General features: G+C 32.0%; 1 protein-coding gene across 1 annotated transcript; it reads right to left on the minus strand.

The window, feature by feature from the left end:
* Nucleotides 1-3837: 3837 nt before the first annotated feature.
* LOC133178094 (uncharacterized) lies at nucleotides 3838-17990 on the minus strand. Its single transcript, XM_061312854.1, has 15 exons — nucleotides 17759-17990; nucleotides 16115-16249; nucleotides 15270-15386; nucleotides 15085-15156; nucleotides 12665-12789; nucleotides 11927-12013; nucleotides 10730-10822; nucleotides 9222-9329; nucleotides 8796-9006; nucleotides 6316-6468; nucleotides 5658-5743; nucleotides 5499-5569; nucleotides 5340-5422; nucleotides 4864-5086; nucleotides 3838-3913 (listed from the first exon to the last, which is right to left on the minus strand). Exons 1-15 carry the CDS (start codon nucleotides 17988-17990, stop codon nucleotides 3838-3840), a joined length of 1872 nt encoding a protein of 623 aa, XP_061168838.1.
* Nucleotides 17991-19963: the final 1973 nt, after the last annotated feature.

The raw sequence follows: 19963 nt of genomic DNA on the forward strand, positions 1-19963 counted from the left end.
AGAGACAAACGATTTTTAGCATCACAATCTCGACTACATATCTACTAATCTACTATTCAAAATGTAATTTATTAACGTTTTTCGGCGTAAAAAAGTTTAAAATTGTCCAACAAACTTAACAATTTCATTTTTTTTAAATGTAATTATTTGTACGATTTGTCTAATAAATTTCCGTTGCATTCAGAACAAACACGAACCTTTAAAAGCAGAGTAGGGATCAGGTGCCGTGCATGCGGGATTCAGAATATCCTGTCGACCCAGTTTGCCCCGTGTCGTGATCGAGTAAACGAGAAATCCGTGGACAGTTTACTGTAAAATTAATGGCCTAACAATATGAAGGAAAGTATATAACACAAAGAGACAGAAAGAACAAAACAGTAAGAAAACTAAAGCCTAGTGTAATAGAATCTTAAGCCTATTTTACATGTATGCTATATGCATGTAAAAGTATGGTTCTTAACAGATTTTTATGACGATTCAAGAATTATTGATATATCAAAGCTTACATGCCTGTAAAATCATTCAATTAAAATTTCTTTGCAAGAAAAATAATATTTTTGGTATTTCTGGTATTTCGGTGATTCAAAGTTTGAATTTCTTGATATGCATATTTTGATCGCCATTGCTCTGACGTAATTGGTGTCAATCTTGGTGAAGCGAAGTACTTATTGTGTTTAAAAAACGGATCAATTATTGCGTCTATTAAACGTTTTATAAATAAAAAATTTAGCAATAATTAGATTATTGAAAGTACGTATTGTGTAATCTTCGGTGTTTTTTTTTCTCTACATTATTCCACTGAGGTGACTTATTTATTGCAAGTTCTTGGTCTCTTTTTTTCAAATCAGAAGGAAAATGAGAATTATTTCATTTTTATGATCACTGTAAAAGTGATATCCCCTTTGTTAAATGAGTTATCTTTCTTTCTTTTTTTTTAACTTAGGAAGACATTTCTTGTTGAAAATCTCAAGAAACATCTCTCTAACTTTGAGAGAAATCTCTTCTAACATTGATAAATATATGTCTCTAAGCGTTAAAGAGATATATCTCTTAGGGTTAAAAAAAATAACACTTAGCCTTAAGGAGATATCTCTCTATCTATAAAAGATATTTCTCTGGCTTTAAAAGATGCCTCTCAAGGTAACAAAGATATCTCTTTTAGTTACAGAGATATCTCTTTCGAGTAAAAAATATATCTTAGGTAAAAGAGATATTTCTTTTGATTAAAAAGTGTTAAGGATTTCTGTCTGGGTAAAAGAGATATCTTTTAAGCAAATTAAAAGAGTTATCTCTCGAATTGAAATAGATATCTTTTTAATCGAATAAATCGTTAAAAGGCTTGCCATAGTGCGGGCATTGATAGAAATATTCCTAGCTGACTTTTCCCATCATACGTATGCAGCAAATAACTTGGTTAATAGCCATCTTAGTTCATTCCGAAGAAATTTTTGTAACCTTACAATGTCCTCTGAAATTTATTGCTTGTGATAACACACCTTTGGGGAGTAAGGGATAAAATCATTATTTATAAAATTCCTAGTGTTTCTCAACTGCAATATATATATCTTAACAATATTCCCTTAGAAAATCTTAACAGGTTATTTAACAGGATAAACAAATAAATACAACCTCCATACAGTATGTGAATTCGTCCAATTAAAAACATTACACAAAAGTAGATTGAAAAAAAAATGATACAATGTGTGTTTTTCATTACTTCTTTTAACATAATGATCAGATAGATATAACAATCAATCGTTGGATATATGGAAAAGATAAAATTTATAAAGAAATGAAATACGTATTCAACCATACATTTTTTAAAGTAAACAAGTGCATATTCAATACAAAATAAGAAAGCTTTCTGAATTTAACGTAGGTCGCGGGTTTGCAGGCCATTTAAAAGTGTCCGAAAACATACCATGAAAATTCGTAATATGAATCCTCTTCTTTCGTTTTACATTCTCTGAAAATTTTAAAAAATTCGTCTGCATCGTTTTTGTGTTATTAAATCCCAAACATGCCATTGTTGTCGTTACATTTTCGACGTCGTTTTCGGCTCGTTTTGAGGCAAGATTTTGTTCCAAAAAATATCAATAACTTTTAAATGGTGCAGACGAAATTGTTTCCCCTTTGGTATTTTAACAAAGAATTGATCTGAAATAAATCAATGTAAAAAAATTAATATGTCTTCGAGTTAGTTTTCGCGTAATTTAAATGTGGATAATTGCTTTTATATCACAAAATGTAACATTTTAAGAACGACGTCATAAAATATCGCGAAGTCACGCTTGACGTCGTGAATATCTATGCGGTATTCAGTGCAAAAAAATAAGATAAAATAATTTTAATAAAAAAAAGAAATTCACGTCTATCTGCTTTCAAGTGACCCGTGAATCTTATCATAATAATTCAATGTCAATGAAATGATTGTTAGACATGTTTCTCTTCAGATTAGGTTTTTTTGTACGTATTATATTAGTGAAAATTCTCGCAAGGGACGTAAAACAAAAATCAATCCTTTAGTTTCTCTCTTCCAATTTACTTTCTTTATGTGTTGTTTTCTTACCGTTTCTTTTCTGTTTGTTCTGTTTTGCTTTCTTTTTCGTAGATAAGATGTATCATTAATATTACATTTGACTGTGTTGTTCTTTTCCAGCGTGCTGGCGGAAATTGGTATCCTCTAATTCAAGTAATTTAAGTATATAAAATGTTTTTTTTTTTTTAGACCATTCAGCAAGGCGCTCAAATCTACCAATTTCTGCCAAATATACCGGCTAAATACAATATATTTTCAGTATATATTGAAACAAAATATTTATTTTAACATGCCACATTTTCAGAGGGGTAAATGGGACGAAAATTTAAAAATTAATTTTATCCGACGTAATCAACGGCCAATTTTTTTGTTTATTTTGGCGACTTTTCAATGAATAGAACATTAATTCTTCTTGTTGGATATGGAAAGCAAAGTAGCGAATAAAAGCATTGTAAGCTGTTGCTTAGGGCTCGGCCATTTCAATCGGGGGGGGGGGGGGGGGGGGCTGGCAGATATGGGAAATAAATAATCTGTCCTCGAAAATGTTGAAAATAAATAAGCTGTCCTCGACTGGGAGAGAAAATAAATAATTTGTCCATGACTAGTTCTAAAGTTCTACCTTAGCAGTATTTAATTTGTGATTTAAACTTGTAAATCTATATATTTTAAAAATATCCTTTTTAAAAATAAAGTTTAATCTTTTGGTGCAACAGGTGAATTTGCGATTATTTGAAATAATGGCTTCTTTATTAATAAAACAAACTGTTAATTCAAAAACAATCAAAGGAAAAAGGTCAGTTGAACCTTGTGTCCATATCGTTTCGCGATACCAAGTGAAAACAAATCAATCGCAATATCTCGGGCCTTTCCGACAAGCCGAAAAACAACCACTTGTTTTTCCAAGCTTGCCGGAAAGGCCCGAGAAGATGCGATTGATAACAAATAATCAAACGTTTTTAATACTTAGAGTGTCGATCATTCGAATCGTACATGTAATAACAAAAGTTATATCTAAGTATTGTATCGACTATACAAATCTTAAAAAACCTTCATTATTTGTGATAAGTTGTTGCTTAAATAATATAACACTAAACTACCAATTCCAACAAAAGTTATTGCTAAATAATGATTTCTTTTTTATTGTGACGTCATAATCAAATGTGCACAAGAAAGTCGCCTAAATCATATAAATTGCGTACCCCGTTTTAACGACGTCAGCAAACCCGCGACCTACGTTAAGTTATCAACCTTTCTTTTTTGAACATTGCCAAGTACCATGCATGTATCAATGTATTTCATTATAACAATCTGATATCAATAACTTCTTTGGTACTGGTATTCACCATCCATTTCTTTTGAAGATTAATTCTATACCTGTAAAGTGAAAAAAAGTGAATGGAATGTTTCATTTTTACATTTTACTTCTTTTCATTCGTCGATTTTTCGTTTCAAACTTGCAAATTCTGAGACCCATTTACATTTTAGTAGAAAAAAAAAAACTGCAACGTATGGCTATAATTGTAATGTAATATAACTATAACTGATCTATTTGCTAAATCAGAAATATAAGAAGGAAAACAGGGGCCTTGAGAGCTAGCTCATAGTTAAATCACAACCAATGCAATTTTAGGGATTAAGAGGCAGAGGAAGTGAAACGACTGACTCCTTCTTTATCACCAATCTTTTTTTTCTTTATATGATCTACCTTTTTTAAAACAAAGCTTTTCGTTGGCTGACTAAAGGTTGTACGCTGATTGATTGGTTTCATTTTGATATTGTTTCTCTAAGAAGTTACGTGGCATGAACATAAAATGAATCACTCAATAGAATATATAGCGATTACTGATAGGATGAAAAACTGGATTATGTTTTTATTATGTCAATTTACTTTCTTTTGAACTTTACATATCTTCAACAATCATTTGAAAACAGAGCGGGGAAAATTTTCCTCTTACATTGTTTAGTCAATGATTGGAGAATGTTAGAGAAATTGTAAAAATGCAAGAATTCCATACTAGTATGTGATAAAGAAATGTAAACATAAAATTAAAGTAAAATTTATCGAGAAATCGCTTCCTGTTTGTGTCTCCAGTAGTGTATTCAAAATTGAAAATTTGCAGCCAAACCCCTCGAGAAAAGTAGATTTACATTGTAAAACTTAAAAAAAAAAAAAACAATCATTGAAAGTCTCATAAATACTGTGAAAAATAAATAGAAAGCCTATTCACTTTTAATTATTCAAAACAAAATATTATGATAATCAATGTTCAAATTTTTAAAGGTAGTGCCTATCTATAAAAAATAATCTAAAATGTTCAACTTACAATTGTCCATTAAGAGTAATAAGGAAAGTTCTTCCTGTGGTCTGTGTATAAAATTGCTGTATTGTTTCATTTTCTTCATCTGGAAAATCAGTCCATTTATCAGCTCTCCATTGCCACCTCCTGCTTGATGATCTGTCCCTAGAATTCTTATAGTATGGTGTATTAGTCTTATTTGTTACTGACGTTGTCTTTGGAGTGATGCTGGATTTTTTTCTGTTTGACTCTGTAGGATTTAATATTGCATCACGTGGGATTGCATTATCTCGAAAATATGAAGATGCATATGTTTCCCTTGTCTCACATTGACCTACTTGTATAACGAAAAATAATCAGTAAAGATATAGAGTATGGAATTAGAATTTATCTGTAAAACTGTTCAAATGTAGCTTGGGTTGAACCTCAGACAGATTTTGAAATTTTACGACTTGACATAAGAAATACTTTTGATAGAACTATACTGAAAATACCTATAATACCTGTGTTAGAATAAGCCCTTGGTTCTCTTTGCTTTTCTTCTTGTCTTTTTAAAATTTCTCTTATATTTGGATCAAATGGATCACTGTGCAAAAACAATTAAATTAAGACTATTTAATTTGCAGATAACTCAATTTTTATATACCAGTATATCAAGTTACCATAATTCTACGTCGAATTTGCCATTGTATCCGTATCTGTAATTGCTCTTGTTTCCATTTGACCAGCGAACCTAACAAAAACGTTTATGTTTTTTAAAATGTAAAAAAAAAAAATGAAAATTAATGAATATTCCATATATGAAAAGATGTTTTTCTCACATAAATCTCTGTTGGCGATTTAAGGCGATACACTGTTCCGATGTTTCCCTCCCCTCCATCTTGTTCATCCCATTTCCAGTCTCTACCTACATGGATATTTTAAATATATTCAGTTTAAATATATTAAGTTTAGTCCGTCAACAGATTTAACAGAAGTTACTTTTCCTGATCATAATATGTTTTACATTATTTTAATCAATAAAACCCTCCAATATACTTGGGCTTCAGTGATAAATAAAAGTAACCCAGGTAGGCTACATGTATAATATAAAAGTGATTCTGTTAGCTACGATCATATGACGTGATTCAGATAGCTACGATCATATAAAAGTGATTCAGATAGCTACGATCATATGAAAGTGATTCGGATAGCTACGATTCTGTTAGCTACGATCATATGAAAGTGATTCGGATAGCTACGATCATATGAAAGTGATTCATTTACCTACGATCATATGACGTGATTCAGATAGCTACGATCATATGAAAGTGATTCAATTGGCTACAATCATATGAAAATGACCCATTTAACTACGATCATATGAGAGTGATCCATTTAGGTACAATCGTATGAAAGTGATCAAGTTAACTACGATCATATGAAAGTGATCCATTTTACTACGATTAATAAATGTGATCCATTAAGCTACAATTATACCTCTCATGACTAGACATCCAACAGCAATTGCTTGGTTCTCTAGTATTCTAGGTTCATCGCAAGGTACAATGTCATACTCTGTTAGAACGCCATTGTCACCATATCTATATGACAACTGAAGACCTGTGTCCCATTCAACATTAATCCATCCAACTGAAAAGAAGTTCATTTAAAAAAAAAAGATCCCAAAAATAAAAAATCCATTTTTGATTGTTCAATATTGTAACTAGGTAAAAAAAACCACATGTAAGATAATCATAAATCAACTTTTAAATTAGACAGAAGCTCCAAAATATTCTAACACTGTGTATATAGACTCCAACAACTGTCCAAAGGAAAATTTACGATTTATTATTAGAGATGTTTCTGAATATGAATCGAATCCGACTCTGAAAATGAATCTGAAACGAATCTGAAACGGGAGAATCTCGATCCCGATTTGAAAACTGAGAAAAATATCATCAGAAAAACTAATCATTAAACATTAATAATATATGATTATTTCTGTGATTTATTTTTTTGAATTTTACGATGACTAGGTATATATCAAGTTTACATTTGAAAAGTGCTTGATCCTCCTCCTCCTTCTAAATTTAACTAGTTCATAAATTACTTTCGCTAAATGCCATCGTCGGATACCCACCCCAGTGATGAGTAAAAGACGAGATCACCCGTGGGTATCCGACGATGGCGAAATACAAGTATATGTATCTGTATCTGTGTTTAATATGTCATTACATAAAAAAAAAAAAATAGTGGATGATGTTTATATTTTTGTCATTGGGATGGCGTATTATAAAAGGGACAAGTCAAATTCTATAGACTGAATAACAGAACAGGTACCCTTTCAACTCACGGAAAAAACAGCTCGTAAAAGTATCATTGTTGTATTACTCGCCTACTTACATTATTTGTTTCTCTCAATAATCGTGTTCTGGACTCTATTTTCTTGAAAATATTCTGTGTAAATGACTGTATACATACGAGTCTTTTTATATATTTATATGCAATTGCAAATATGTCGGATAAATAACCTTTTCAGCAGCCCCTTGGCCACTTTCTCGCAGGCCAAATTTTTTGTCGAAAGTTTTCGGCGATTTACATTGATGTCTACAAGTTTTTTTTTCTTTTTAGTTTAAACGTTTCCTCTCATTTTACTGAAAATTTTCTTGATTGGCGTAAAATGTAGCTTGTTAAAATAAATAGTAAAAAGTTTAATTTGTTCTTTACATCTCAAAGAAATCACAATTCTCCCGAGGAACGAATATCTAGTGAGTTAAACAATAAAATTATACGAAACTGATAGCTTTTGTATGTATTTAAAAGACACTTATTACTACATGTAGTATGTAATATGGCTAATCTATAGGATACAGTTACAGTAAGGGAATGGGGCCCAACTGAACAAAAATCAAGTCTACAAACTTTATCTATGAGGGACATAACCGTAATTTTGATAACTTTGATCTGATTACACTAGGTAGTATATAACGGCAAAATTAATAGGAAGGGGAGCTGGTCTCTATCTTACGGGCCTGATATTATACAATTGTTTTTTGACAACGAACTGAGAGGCCGTTCAGTAGCGATCAAGCGATGGAAGGTGTCAAAGTAGTCAAGCGCCGCCCCCAGGTATCCAGAGTTATTAAATTGTATGTAATATAATTACCTGGTAGCAAAGATTAACTTGCCAGCCCCCTCCCCCCACCCCCCTCCCCTCCTTTGAGAAACACGGGCGGACCCCTCATAAGCTGGTCGAGGAGAATTACACAAGCATGACAAGTCCCCACACACAGATAGGTTTTTTCACATCCGGGGAGAGTTGGGATTTTTTTTTTTGGTCAAAAAATATCGTAGTCGGAGAAATAGGGTATTTATTTATCTCCCTGTGGGAATTTATTAGTATGGCCCCCTCCCCGCCTTAAGCAAAATTCCTGGTTCTCCCTTGACATTTCAAACACACTCCCTAGCCCCAAGAAAAAGTAAATCTAGCTTACTTCATTAACTCTTATTTTTCCCATCACTACAAGTAATGTACAAATATAACATCCATATATGATTTAAATAATGGACTTATTACTCCCAGGATTTAGTTTTTTTTTTTTTTTTTTTTTTTTTTTGGGGGGGGGGGTCACATACACATTAAACCTTTTATAATGGTTACAAAATGATATATGTGTACCAAAGAAAAAAATCTATAATCATACATGTGTTCATTTTCACATCGGGATCGAGATCCCTCCGATTCAGATTCGTTTCATATTCATTTTCAGATTCGGATTCGTTTCATATTCAGAAACATTTCTATTAGAGACTAGTCACATGTATATATTAGTAACATACAGTAAGGAAGGAAAATTTGATTTTCTTGATGCTAGATGTCTATTATTTTGTATTTTACCCTTTGCATTTCGACTGCTTTTCTATTCTTTTGAGTTTTTGAAATGTTGACTATAATAAAAATGAACACTGTCCTGCACCTCTTTTAGAATGTCCTACAACAGTTCCTGCACCATGTCCATCTTGGTTTTTCCAGCTCCAATCTGGTGCTCTTCGGACACGAGTACCTACACAAGGCATATGTGCATATCTCTCTTGATACTCCATTTCATTCTCAATTTCTGCTTCTTCTCTCAATTCACGACCTGATTTATATGCTTCTCTGTTTTCAATAATTTCACAGACGTCATCCTGTAATACATACTAGTATGTCAAAAATATTAAAAGTTTTTGATATTTTGGTAGATAAATACAAATGAGTATTTTTTTTTTTCGATTGCATGCATAACTTTCAAATTGGTACATTTTGTTTTTAGGTGGGATTTGAAATTGCTACCATTTTAAAACCTGCTTTCATTTTCCCTTCTTCTTTGTATATAAAAAATAAAATATAATTAGAAACAAACTAAATCCTTCTCAGAAACACTCTGCATATAGCAAACTTCGGCTTTAATTGCTGCTCTGGAAGTTAGATTTTCTACCGGCATTCGTTGAAGTACTTTGGATGCCAATTCCTAACAAAATTCAATATTTTCAGTTACACGTACAGATTGCGTTTATTAATAATATATCCGTATCATTCTGTAGAAATGAAATGTGAAGATAGCGAAAAATGTTCATGTTGAAATATCCATTTAAACAGTACAAATTGTGAGCAGAGCCAATATTGACTTCTAAAAACGGAGATGGGAAAAGGTACCAAGTATGAGTAAGCATCCCAGCGTGTATCCTTTGTCATGATCGGGTAAGCGAAAAAAATTATATTCAATTCAGTGGGAAAATAATGGCCTTACAATTTTATGAAAGAAGTCGGTCAACATTCGACCTAAAGAGGTTGTATTTGTAAACAAGGGTATTGCATCGACCATAAATTTTTAGAAATACTGACTTCAATGTCATATCAGAAACTTTAGTTCTATTGTTAGTTAGCCATCAATTATATCGTTCAATAGTAAAATATCCAAATATGAAACAAATGTGTCAGATTCTGTTTTTATGCCCCCGTAACGAAGATTCGGGGGTATATAGTTTTTGCCCTGTTCGTCTAGCTGTTCGTCTGTCTGTCTATCTGTTTGTCTGATTGTCAGCAAAAACTTTAACCTTGCCCATAACTTTTGAATAGTTTAGGCTTAAAAATAAAGATGTAAAAATTTGAATCAACAATTATTTTAAATTAATTCTTATAACACATTATGAAAATGATTTGCACAAAGTTTTGACTCAGTGTTGCTTATATACTTATTAAGAGGCTCTACTGGTTTAATGTACTAAAAAGATGTGTTGTTAAATGGTAGTAAAGTAGCACAGTTCGCCCTTTCACACTTAAATACCATTTTATAATTAAATAATGATAAAGAAATTGACGTTAATCTTCCTTGTATGATATCAAAGACAAGCGTGTTAAATTCTTCGTTTGATCACTTTGGCTATAGGCAACCAAATAGCTTCATTCATTTTTTTTCACAGATGAAATAACGCAAGATGTAACATTCAGCAAATGCGCCTATCGATCCATAATCAGACTGTTCGATTGTCGAATTTAATGTCCCTTCCTCTTATTTAAATACACGCAACTTAAATAGGTTCGGTACGACTTTCCGGAGTTGTGGTATCTCTAGGCATATAAAAAACTCTCTTGTTTCAATCCATGCTAAGTTTGGTGATATGTAACGTGGTTTAAAATTAAAAGTATTAACCATTGTCGCAGAACTTGTATGCAAGGATGAAACAAAAGTTAAAGGTTTAAAGTTTAATAATGGCGGAAATGTTTAAGTATTACCTAAAGAGAGCGATTTGGTTTCTGTATAAAAATTGCACTGAAAAGGGCCCATTTTCATTTGCTTAAACGCACTTGACCTTGATTTATTCCTATGCCAATTATTCAATATCTGATGTTTCCCTTACTTGCACTTACCGTATTGACAGTGTATTTGCCAAACTGACCAGCCTCCTGGTGTGGAATAATCTTTCCTCCTTTTGATTGCATGATCATAGTTCCAAGAAAGCACTACAATTACAGCAACAACAAGGTGAAATTCAATTTTTGTCTGAAAGATTGTTACTCTTATTGGGGATTCATCTAATCAGCTTAGGATGTAAGAGAGCTTTTGATAAAAAATGACATTGTCCATTTCTTTGTTTGGTGTTTTATAGATATTAAATTTCAGTTTTATTTTAGTATTTCCTAGACCTATAAGCTAGTGGTACGACATAATCCTGTGTAAAATTTGGCTAAATAACATCCGTCTGCTTCGAAAAATCATGAATAAATATTAACAAATCAAGCTTAGCAATGCTCCTACTTATCTAATACTTTATTGACATTTAATGATTTAAAATTAATATTTGCTCTTATTATTGCAATCAAGCCAAACATATTTCATTTTTGGGGGGAAAAACAAAAAAGATACATGTATCTGCAAAATTTCAGATAAAAGAAAACTTCTTTTGTCAAGTTTACAAATTTAAGAATAAATACATTTTCATATAGCTCGCCTCATAAGGAGCACATGCATATGGCAGCTGTGACCGGTCGACAGGGGATGCTTACTCCTCTATGGCACCTGAACCCACCTCTGATGTCTTAGAGGTTAGTGTTTGCTCTGCTCCTAATATGTATTGTTCAAATTGGCTCTTGAGCTTTATTACTGTTCGTTATCATCGTATTTCTTTAGGAACATTTTGCTCTTATTTATGGTCCTTTTCTCAAAGTCAACGTTTTAACCCATTAAATTGACAAGCATACACTTTTTTAAACTTAATTGACGATATGTTATTTCGATACTAGTTTTTTCAAACCATGCTTCAAGAGCAATCTGCATTTTAAGGTCAGAAGGGTTTTATTTGGGTTCTAAGGGAAAGTATGTTTTAACATCTTAAAATTGAAGCTTTTCGGTCAGTTCGCACGGACCGACAGAATAAAGAGAAGTCACGGTTTGGTCCATTTCCTTTACTTAATCTCCATTTGAAAATACGCTTCTTTCAATTTTATGAAAGCTTGATATCTGATAGAAGAAAATCTCTGCAGAAATGTACTTAAATTCTTTTTGGGGTTGTTACTTGTGTGTAGGCAAAACACACTTGAAAGTTTAAAACGTGTTGAAATACTCACGATGTCAGGATCAGCCCCAACAGGAATACAGAAGATTGGGTTAGTTGCTCCTATTTTTCTCACTAGATCAATGATCCTGTCACTTGTCTTTAAATTATGAAGTAAAAATGTTTCATCTCAGGTTTAAAAATAGCTTTGAACTTAAAATATATTATATTTATATATATATATATATATATATATATATATATATATATATATATATATATATATATATATATATATATATATATATATATATATATTATTATTATTATAATTATTATTATTATTATATATAAACCACAGAATGCTTGTGACATAATATACGATAAAAAGAGAGAAAATGCTCCGAATATTTAGTTTAATATTGCAGGAAAATTACTATTTTTTTTAATTTAAGGACATACACAATGTAGTTTGAAATTTATTGTCTTTTTCTCTGGAGTTGAAGAGTTCCAATACTTGAAGGAACTGTAAGTTACATTTTAATGTCTATATATGCTTTCGTACACTTCTTCTAAAAAAAGTTTGGATAAGCAAGACATCTAGAATATATGTTTAGTAATTTTTCATATTTTTCTTTGAATTATACAATAATTTTCATCAATTCATATCTTTTCGAAACTCATGGTAATACATGTTGATTTTTTGTCTATGAACATCTAATGGCACTATAATCTTAAATTAAGAAAATCTTGAAAAATTATCAGTAGGTAAGGTATGTTGCCTATGTCCTTAAGAAAGTTAAGGCATTACTTCATCTAATACACGAGATTCGTAGATTTCTTGGTCGTTTCCTGTACATATCTCTGTTGGTTTACCATCAGTGATGATTACTATTCTTGTCCTGACGTGATATGATCCAATGGCGATGTAGGGTGCTACACAATTAGATAATATGATATCAATTTTCTAAGCTTAATTCGAAATTAACAAAAATGAAAGGGGTTAAGGAAGTAATATAAGCAGTGCAATAAAATTAAAACTAGTTGCTGTCATACATGTAAGACAGTACATGAAATACCTCTTCCTAAGTGTTTGCCTCTAAATATAGGCTAGCTCACTTCTGCTAGGATAGCGACGAAACCACAATAATTATTTATAATTTAGACAAATATAAATATATCAAACTGAGCATAAAATGTATATAGGTGATATGATCCATGGGGCCTCTTATTATTTTAGTATTTCAAATATAAATTCATTACCGGTCATAAATAAAAGATTGTTATGAAGTGTATTGTAATTCTAAAAGAAGGAGTTCCTGAAGAATGCCTTTTTTGTAACAAAAAAGAAGAAATCGGCCAAAATTGGGACTTGGATGAAATTGAAAATTTTAGACGCTGAAATGAGATTTTTTTTCAAAAATGAACTATCAAACTTAATTATAATATCGGTATATTTTTGGGGGGAAGGGGCTTTCCAAAATCAGCCAGGTGACCTTGATTAACCGAATCGCCCAAAGAATGTGAAATCATTAATTTTCGTGGGGATTAACTGTCATTGTTTTCGTGGAATGACAGGACTCTCTAACTTATGTCCCCAAGGAATTGCTTAAATTTCATATAACAGTATCATGTTTCTTCTTCAAACAGGAAATTAAACTGAAAATGGTCAAACATCTTAAAAACATTTGAAAGCTCTAACCTAAATCATATGTAACCTTGTTCTTTGTGTCATGACGCCTTAAATTGTATATAGACCATGACCTCTTGAGCCATCAACAATCATATTGCAAAAGATGAAATGGCATAAATGCAAGAGGAGTTCTGGGGGCCACGCTTTTGTAAAATAAGAAATGAAGATTCCAAAATCTTACTGCATATTTACAGAACATCCCCAATCATCTTCCAAAAGATCAGATGGCTACTTTGTATAATGAGCTCTGGGAACAAGGTTTTTGTAAAATAAAAATCATCATTTTTCGATACCCGTTTAACCCTCTTTGCTGAAAATGAAGATTCCGAAACATTACTACACATTTGCAGGATGCTTATCTTGCAAAAGATGAAATGGCTAATGTGTTAAGTTCTTTGAGTATTGGGAAACCGGTTTTTGTAAAATTAAAAAAAAGTCGTTTTTTCGGCCTCTTAGGGCCCAGGGGATATAAATAAAAATTCCAAAACTTAGATGAACATCTACAGAACACCCCAAATTACCTTCCAAAGTATGATATGGCTAATGAGTAAAATGTATAATGAGTTTTGGAAACCAGGTTGCGGTTGAAAACGACATTTTTCGACCCATTGAAAAAATAAAGATTTCCGAAAATTCAGTGCACATCTAGATCTACATTACCCCACAAATCATCTTGCAAAAAATGAATTGCGTACTTTTTGTAGATAAAACGTTCTTTTTCGATTTCAATTTAGCCCCAGAGTGAAAATGAAAACTCTGAAACCATACTGCACATCCACAGGACACGGACTATCATATTCCATAAGATAAATTGGTTACTGCTTAAATTATAAGAGGAGTTTGAAGAAGAAAGTGTGACAGGCGGACGGACCAGGATAACAACAATATACCTGAACTTTCTTTAGAAAGTGTCCGTAAAATTACATGTAGATGTTAAAACCTCTCGCATACCGCTCACTAAGTTAGTACAGCGGGTATATATGCACACAGCTCTAGCATCTTATTATACACCCCGCTTGAAAAATAAGAAGAGTATAGTGATTGGGGGTGTCCACCCGTCTGTCCATCTAGCTGTACGTCCGTCCGTTTGTTATGCTTTAGGGTACACATCTCTTAATTTGCAACTACTCTTATACCACCGAATAAAGAACTAGTTAGTTGCATTATTTTTACATTAGCTAGTCTGCAAATTTTCACAGAATATCTGTTACATATTGCCATTTTGCACCTCCTATTTTACTTTTTGATCGGACACATATTTTGGGTTACCTATAGCGAACATAGACATATAACATTGAGGGTTACCCATTTCTTATCCACAAATCCCCCTATACCACTGAATAAATTTTAATGATACATTCGGAGAATCCTTATTATAAAGCGTCACTGTGAACCAATTTTACTTTTTGATCGGACATTTATTTCGGGTCTCCCATAGCAAAACATGGACTTTGCCATGATATACATATGGGAGGCGGGGTATCATTTTGTGAGTTCAGTGCTTACAGTACCTTTAGTTTTAAAATATTATAATATACCTGAACCTATCCCTGACAAACACATTATAATGCCTGCTTCTAATGGACTTGATCCTCCACAATGTATATTATCTGTACAAAAGGAAATTTAAAATGATTTTGATGATAATGAAACATTCTTATATTGAAGAGGATATTTTTTTTTTCTGTATTTTGTTAAAACATAAATTCATAAAATTGTTTACCTACACATTGGGCGATCGTCGTGTAATCAGTGGAATAGTAATGAAGTACTTTTACCTCTTCACCAAAAGTTACAATTGAGACATTTTCTGGTATGGCAGAGGAATGCTTGGAAAACTCTTGAAAATAATCATAAATCTTATGTTTCAGAAATTATGATGTCATAAAAATATGATATCACTGGAAAAGCTTTATGCGTCTTAAAGGAGTCTGGACACAATTCCATTGCTGTTTTGTTTAAACGTGACTTAGGGAGAAAGGTGTGTTTGTGTGTGTGTGTGTGAGAGGGAGGGTGTGTATGTGTGTGTGATTTTTCCGCAATAATTTCGAAATGAGTATTTAAAAAAAAAAATAATATTGGCAACTAGCTATATGTAGAAGTATTTTTTTTTCCCAAAATTAAACGATAGGTTTTTTTCTTAAATAATTTATACTGAAAAACACGCATTTTCAGGGCTAAGATTAATCATAGGACCATGATTGACTAGATACTGACGACACTAGTGTATGTTCTGCTTTCTTAGAATTTTTATTTTACTTTCAATCGATGTATTTTAGTTCTAATATCTTTTATAAAATTAATATACTTCAGATTTTCCACTTTTCTGGAATGTTTTGGATAAATTTTAGTTTATGCAAGATTGTATGATAATCAAACACGCCTGGGATACTTTTTTTTTTTTATAAATATTATTTTAAAAATAAGAAGTTTCTATATTACATCGGTCTTAAACGCTCTTGCAATATGTATTCGTGAAATTCTTCATGACTTTTGAAGATTATAAACTTTAGATCTGTGTCCATGCCCCGTTAAGAAAGTATATGATCGTTGTACGAAAGAATATACCGGAAATGATATCCCTAAATGCTCTTTTCATTTGCTGCAGACCTTCTCCTGTCATGCTTGCCGACGTATCAAGTAAGAAGACTGTCGTAACAAAGGAACCATAAATGCAGCCATTTTTATATAAACTATTTCGGTCTATAAAAGAAGGAAGTTAACTTTAAACTTTCCAAGAAAAATGGAACAATCATACAATCATGTATATATCAGAAAGATCCTACTCATTTTCTACTCCTCATTTTCAAAAGTTGTTTACTATTCCTGCGGACAAATTTCATGTAGCATGAAGATGTGTACTTTTTGCTTTTAACAAAATTTATTGGATAGAGTTATATTTTCTGATAATAAAAGATTATTGTACCATATCATAATCAATTGATTATTATTCTCAACAATTTAGTGTTTTATGATTATAATAATGAAAATGAACTATTGTTATTTTATCTCATCGTTTGTATTTTTTCCCAACATCTTAGACAATGTATAGCTAAATAGACAATGTCATCTATATATTTATTTTAATTAGTTAAGATATTAAAAAAAATATACTCCATATTTACCTACTTCTATAAGTTTCTTCTTGTGCTTTGTTTCCCAGTTGACTTCTACTTAAATCTAAAACTTCCATATGATTTTGGCTGTGCGCTACGTTTAAACTAAAGAGATATTGAACTTATTATTTTTTTCTCTAACCACAATGAAAATAATCTAAACTGTATAGCTTTTATTTAAACGCAACCGGACATCCTTTATTTCCTTGTTATTTTAGAAATAAGTAATACAAATCCTGTTTTGCATAAATATGACAAAGAAAATATTATTTAATTTAGTTTATGCTAATAATAGAAATGTCCCAAAAATTTTAATATATACATGTAGCACTAGTATTATGATTAATTATAGACTTGACTTCTTTGAATTTGACCCTGCTAGCTGACTACTGTGTACATCGATATGTAAATAAAATCCACAGAGCTTGGGTCTATTGTTATCTTGTACAAGTCTGACTGACTTTAAACTTTGATATTGGGATATTCAATAAGACATTCTACCTCTCTTTCTCTCTTTGTGTATAGATACACTTTACTCATTCTTTTATGGTCTTTAATCACCCCCAAACAATTAGCTGTAAAACGCAAAACTGTATCAAAAGAACAACACATAGCCAACCTAAATTAATTTGTACTATTTGATGTTCATCAAATAATATTGGTTTTAAAATTTCATTTCCAAGTTTGTCTGAGTTCCTCCTAAATTGTTTCTAGCCCGATGGAATTAATCTGAATTTAGTTTCTTTATGACCAATCAGTTTTACTTTATAAAATGATTATGAGTCGAGAAATTTTTTCCAGCTCTTTTTTAATGCATTTCTTTGGAATTCTAAAACTGAGGGGTTTGCATTGACAACTGGAAATAATGCAAATTCATTATTAGGGGCGTCTGACATTATGTTTCAAGCAAATTATTCCATTTTTTAAATTCCAGATTTAACGATCCAAAGTCAATCAGCACATGAGACAGGGATTACTCTTTGTATCAACAAAGTAAACGATAGTGCTTGCCGAGTTAGGTGTTTGACAAAATATTTTTCAGTGCGACTCAAAATTCTGGGTTTATTATTTGTCACAACAGTTGACAGCCACTGACAAGATATTATATCAATTTCCTCCTGCTTTAGAAGAGGCCTTAAAATTAATTGGGATATGGGGAATTTAAAGCTCAGTCTTTCGGAATTGGGCCTGAAACAGCGGCTTTTTAGTAAGGTTGTATACCACAAATCCATCAGGGAAGGCATTGGAATTTGCAGGTTTACAAGTCCAGCATTTGTTGCCCATGTGTAAGCTCCAAACGTGTAGGTTACCGTCCATTGTAAACCCATGTCGGTCTATTAAAAGCCCTTCATCTAAGCCAACCCCATCTTATATGATTTTTTAATTTTATTTATGTGTTAATTTTACTGTGCGTATGTAAGCAAGCGGTGTGTGAGCTTTTTCAATTATTAAACACGCATTTTAGTTTCACATGAAATTTTTAGACTTAGAGGCAATAGTCCTGGATTTCAGACAATATGCATGAAAGCACGGTGGCAGGGATACTTGCGTCTTAAATTCCTTAATCAATCTTAAAATAAAAGTAAATGCAGCACTGTTAAGGCGTACAATGAAGAAATCAACGGAGTATTGACGTGCACAAATAGATACCTTTTTCAACTGAATTTTTTAGTGATTTATCACATGACTTTTTTATCTATTGATATAAAATATATACCTTACTCTGTATTGAATTAAGTTTGGTCACCTTATTTGACCTGACATATGGAGAGAACGAACAGTATTAAAGCTCAAAGTCCATTAAAACAATACAAATCGTGAGCAGAGAAAACGCAGACCTCCAAAAACATCAGAGATGGGATCAGGTGCTATGGAGGAGTGAGCATCCCCTGCCGACCGGTCACACCCGCCGTTTACTCCCTATCATGATCGGAAAAAACGGAAGAATCCGTAGACATTTCAATGTGTAAATAATGGCATAACAATTAGTATGAAAATGTCAGTCAGCATTTGACTTAATGATAGATTGTATTTGCTGAGAAGGTCATTGTATTGTAATGGACAATCTGTATATTTTATTCTGAATTCCAATTTTGTCCGTAAGTTTCGATTTCTGTGCAATCCAATTTTATCAGAATGATACGTTTATCAAATATTCAGATCAGTGAGTGCAGTAGAGTTTGTTGTGTTCTAGCTGAAAGTACCAGACATATTATCATATTTGTCATATTATATCACAGACAAGGACTTTGTCATACAATGACAGACTGTGCCCATGTTAATAAAGACATTGAATTGAACCTGTGTCGTTGGTACAAGAGAACACTACATGTATCGACCATAAAACTTGCGAAAAGATTACTTCAATTTAGACTGCTGATATCCCTGTGTCATCAACTTGTTTGTCAAAAGCTTGCCTCGATTTAGAAATTGTTCATACGTAGAGCATGCTCTTGCGTATCGAATCAATGGGAGACAAAAACCCCATATGCAGGTGATAAGGGTATATTGCTACATAAGTAAGAGAAGTTGACGATTGAAAAATTGAAGTCATCGCGTTTATCATAAAGCTTTGTTGTTAAGTTACCATTAATGTCTTTTTTGTAAATTATATCCAAATATAAAACAGATGTATCAGACTCTGTGGTCTCTTTTATTCCAAGCACACTGGGATATATCGAGTCGACATATTAATGGAAGTAACTATTGTTAATTGATAATACGTCGACAATATGTCTAGATGACGAGTAGAAGGCCACAACAAGTGTTTCTTCTTCTCATGTAGAAGTTTCTGATTAAATTCTGCTTCATTTGAATACAAATATATGTCTGCTAATAAGGTGGCGCAATTTATACCCATAGAAATTCCAACAGATTGTTGGAAGACCTGATCTCCAAAAACTACATAGATATTGTCAATCAGAAACACAAGCATCTTTTTTAATATCAACTTCAGAGTACTTGTGTGTACAATCAGAATGTTTTTTGACAAAATAATTTTGCAAATGACCAATGGCAAGGTAAGTATACTTACCAGTTCCAATTTTATTAAAATTGAAGCTGTCGATGATGTCAAAAAGCCTGGATTTTAATTTATCGTGGGGAATGCTTGTATAAAGTGTTGAAAAGTCGTATGTTTTGCTGTTATTGATTTTGGTAAAATTTTGTGAATCGAAATTTTCTTAAAGTTCCTTGGAGTTTTTAAGTATCCACATCTGATTTACACCACTTCTCGAATATACTGTTGTACAGAACTCCTGAAGTTTCTCCTTCACTGCTGTAAATATTCTAATGATGAGTA

This window comes from Saccostrea echinata, unplaced genomic scaffold (assembly GCF_033153115.1).
Source record: "Saccostrea echinata isolate AGI-Se365-2 ecotype Australia unplaced genomic scaffold, CSIRO_AGI_Sech_v1 ptg000002l, whole genome shotgun sequence".
Classification (NCBI taxonomy): Eukaryota; Metazoa; Mollusca; class Bivalvia; order Ostreida; family Ostreidae; genus Saccostrea; species Saccostrea echinata.

What these genes read in the sequence shown, in the direction of transcription:
- LOC133178094 (XM_061312854.1), bottom strand. Translation starts at nt 17,990, where the DNA reads ATGGGTTTACAATGGACGGTAACCTACACGTTTGGAGCTTACACATGG. An exon ending in ATTTAGGGATATCATTTCCG is followed by an intron (nt 15,387 to 16,114) that starts GTATATTCTTTC and finishes ATTATTTTCAAG; the next exon opens with AGTTTTCCAAGCATTCCTCT. An exon ending in GTGTTTCTGAGAAGGATTTA is followed by an intron (nt 9,007 to 9,221) that starts GTTTGTTTCTAA and finishes TATGTATTACAG; the next exon opens with GATGACGTCTGTGAAATTAT.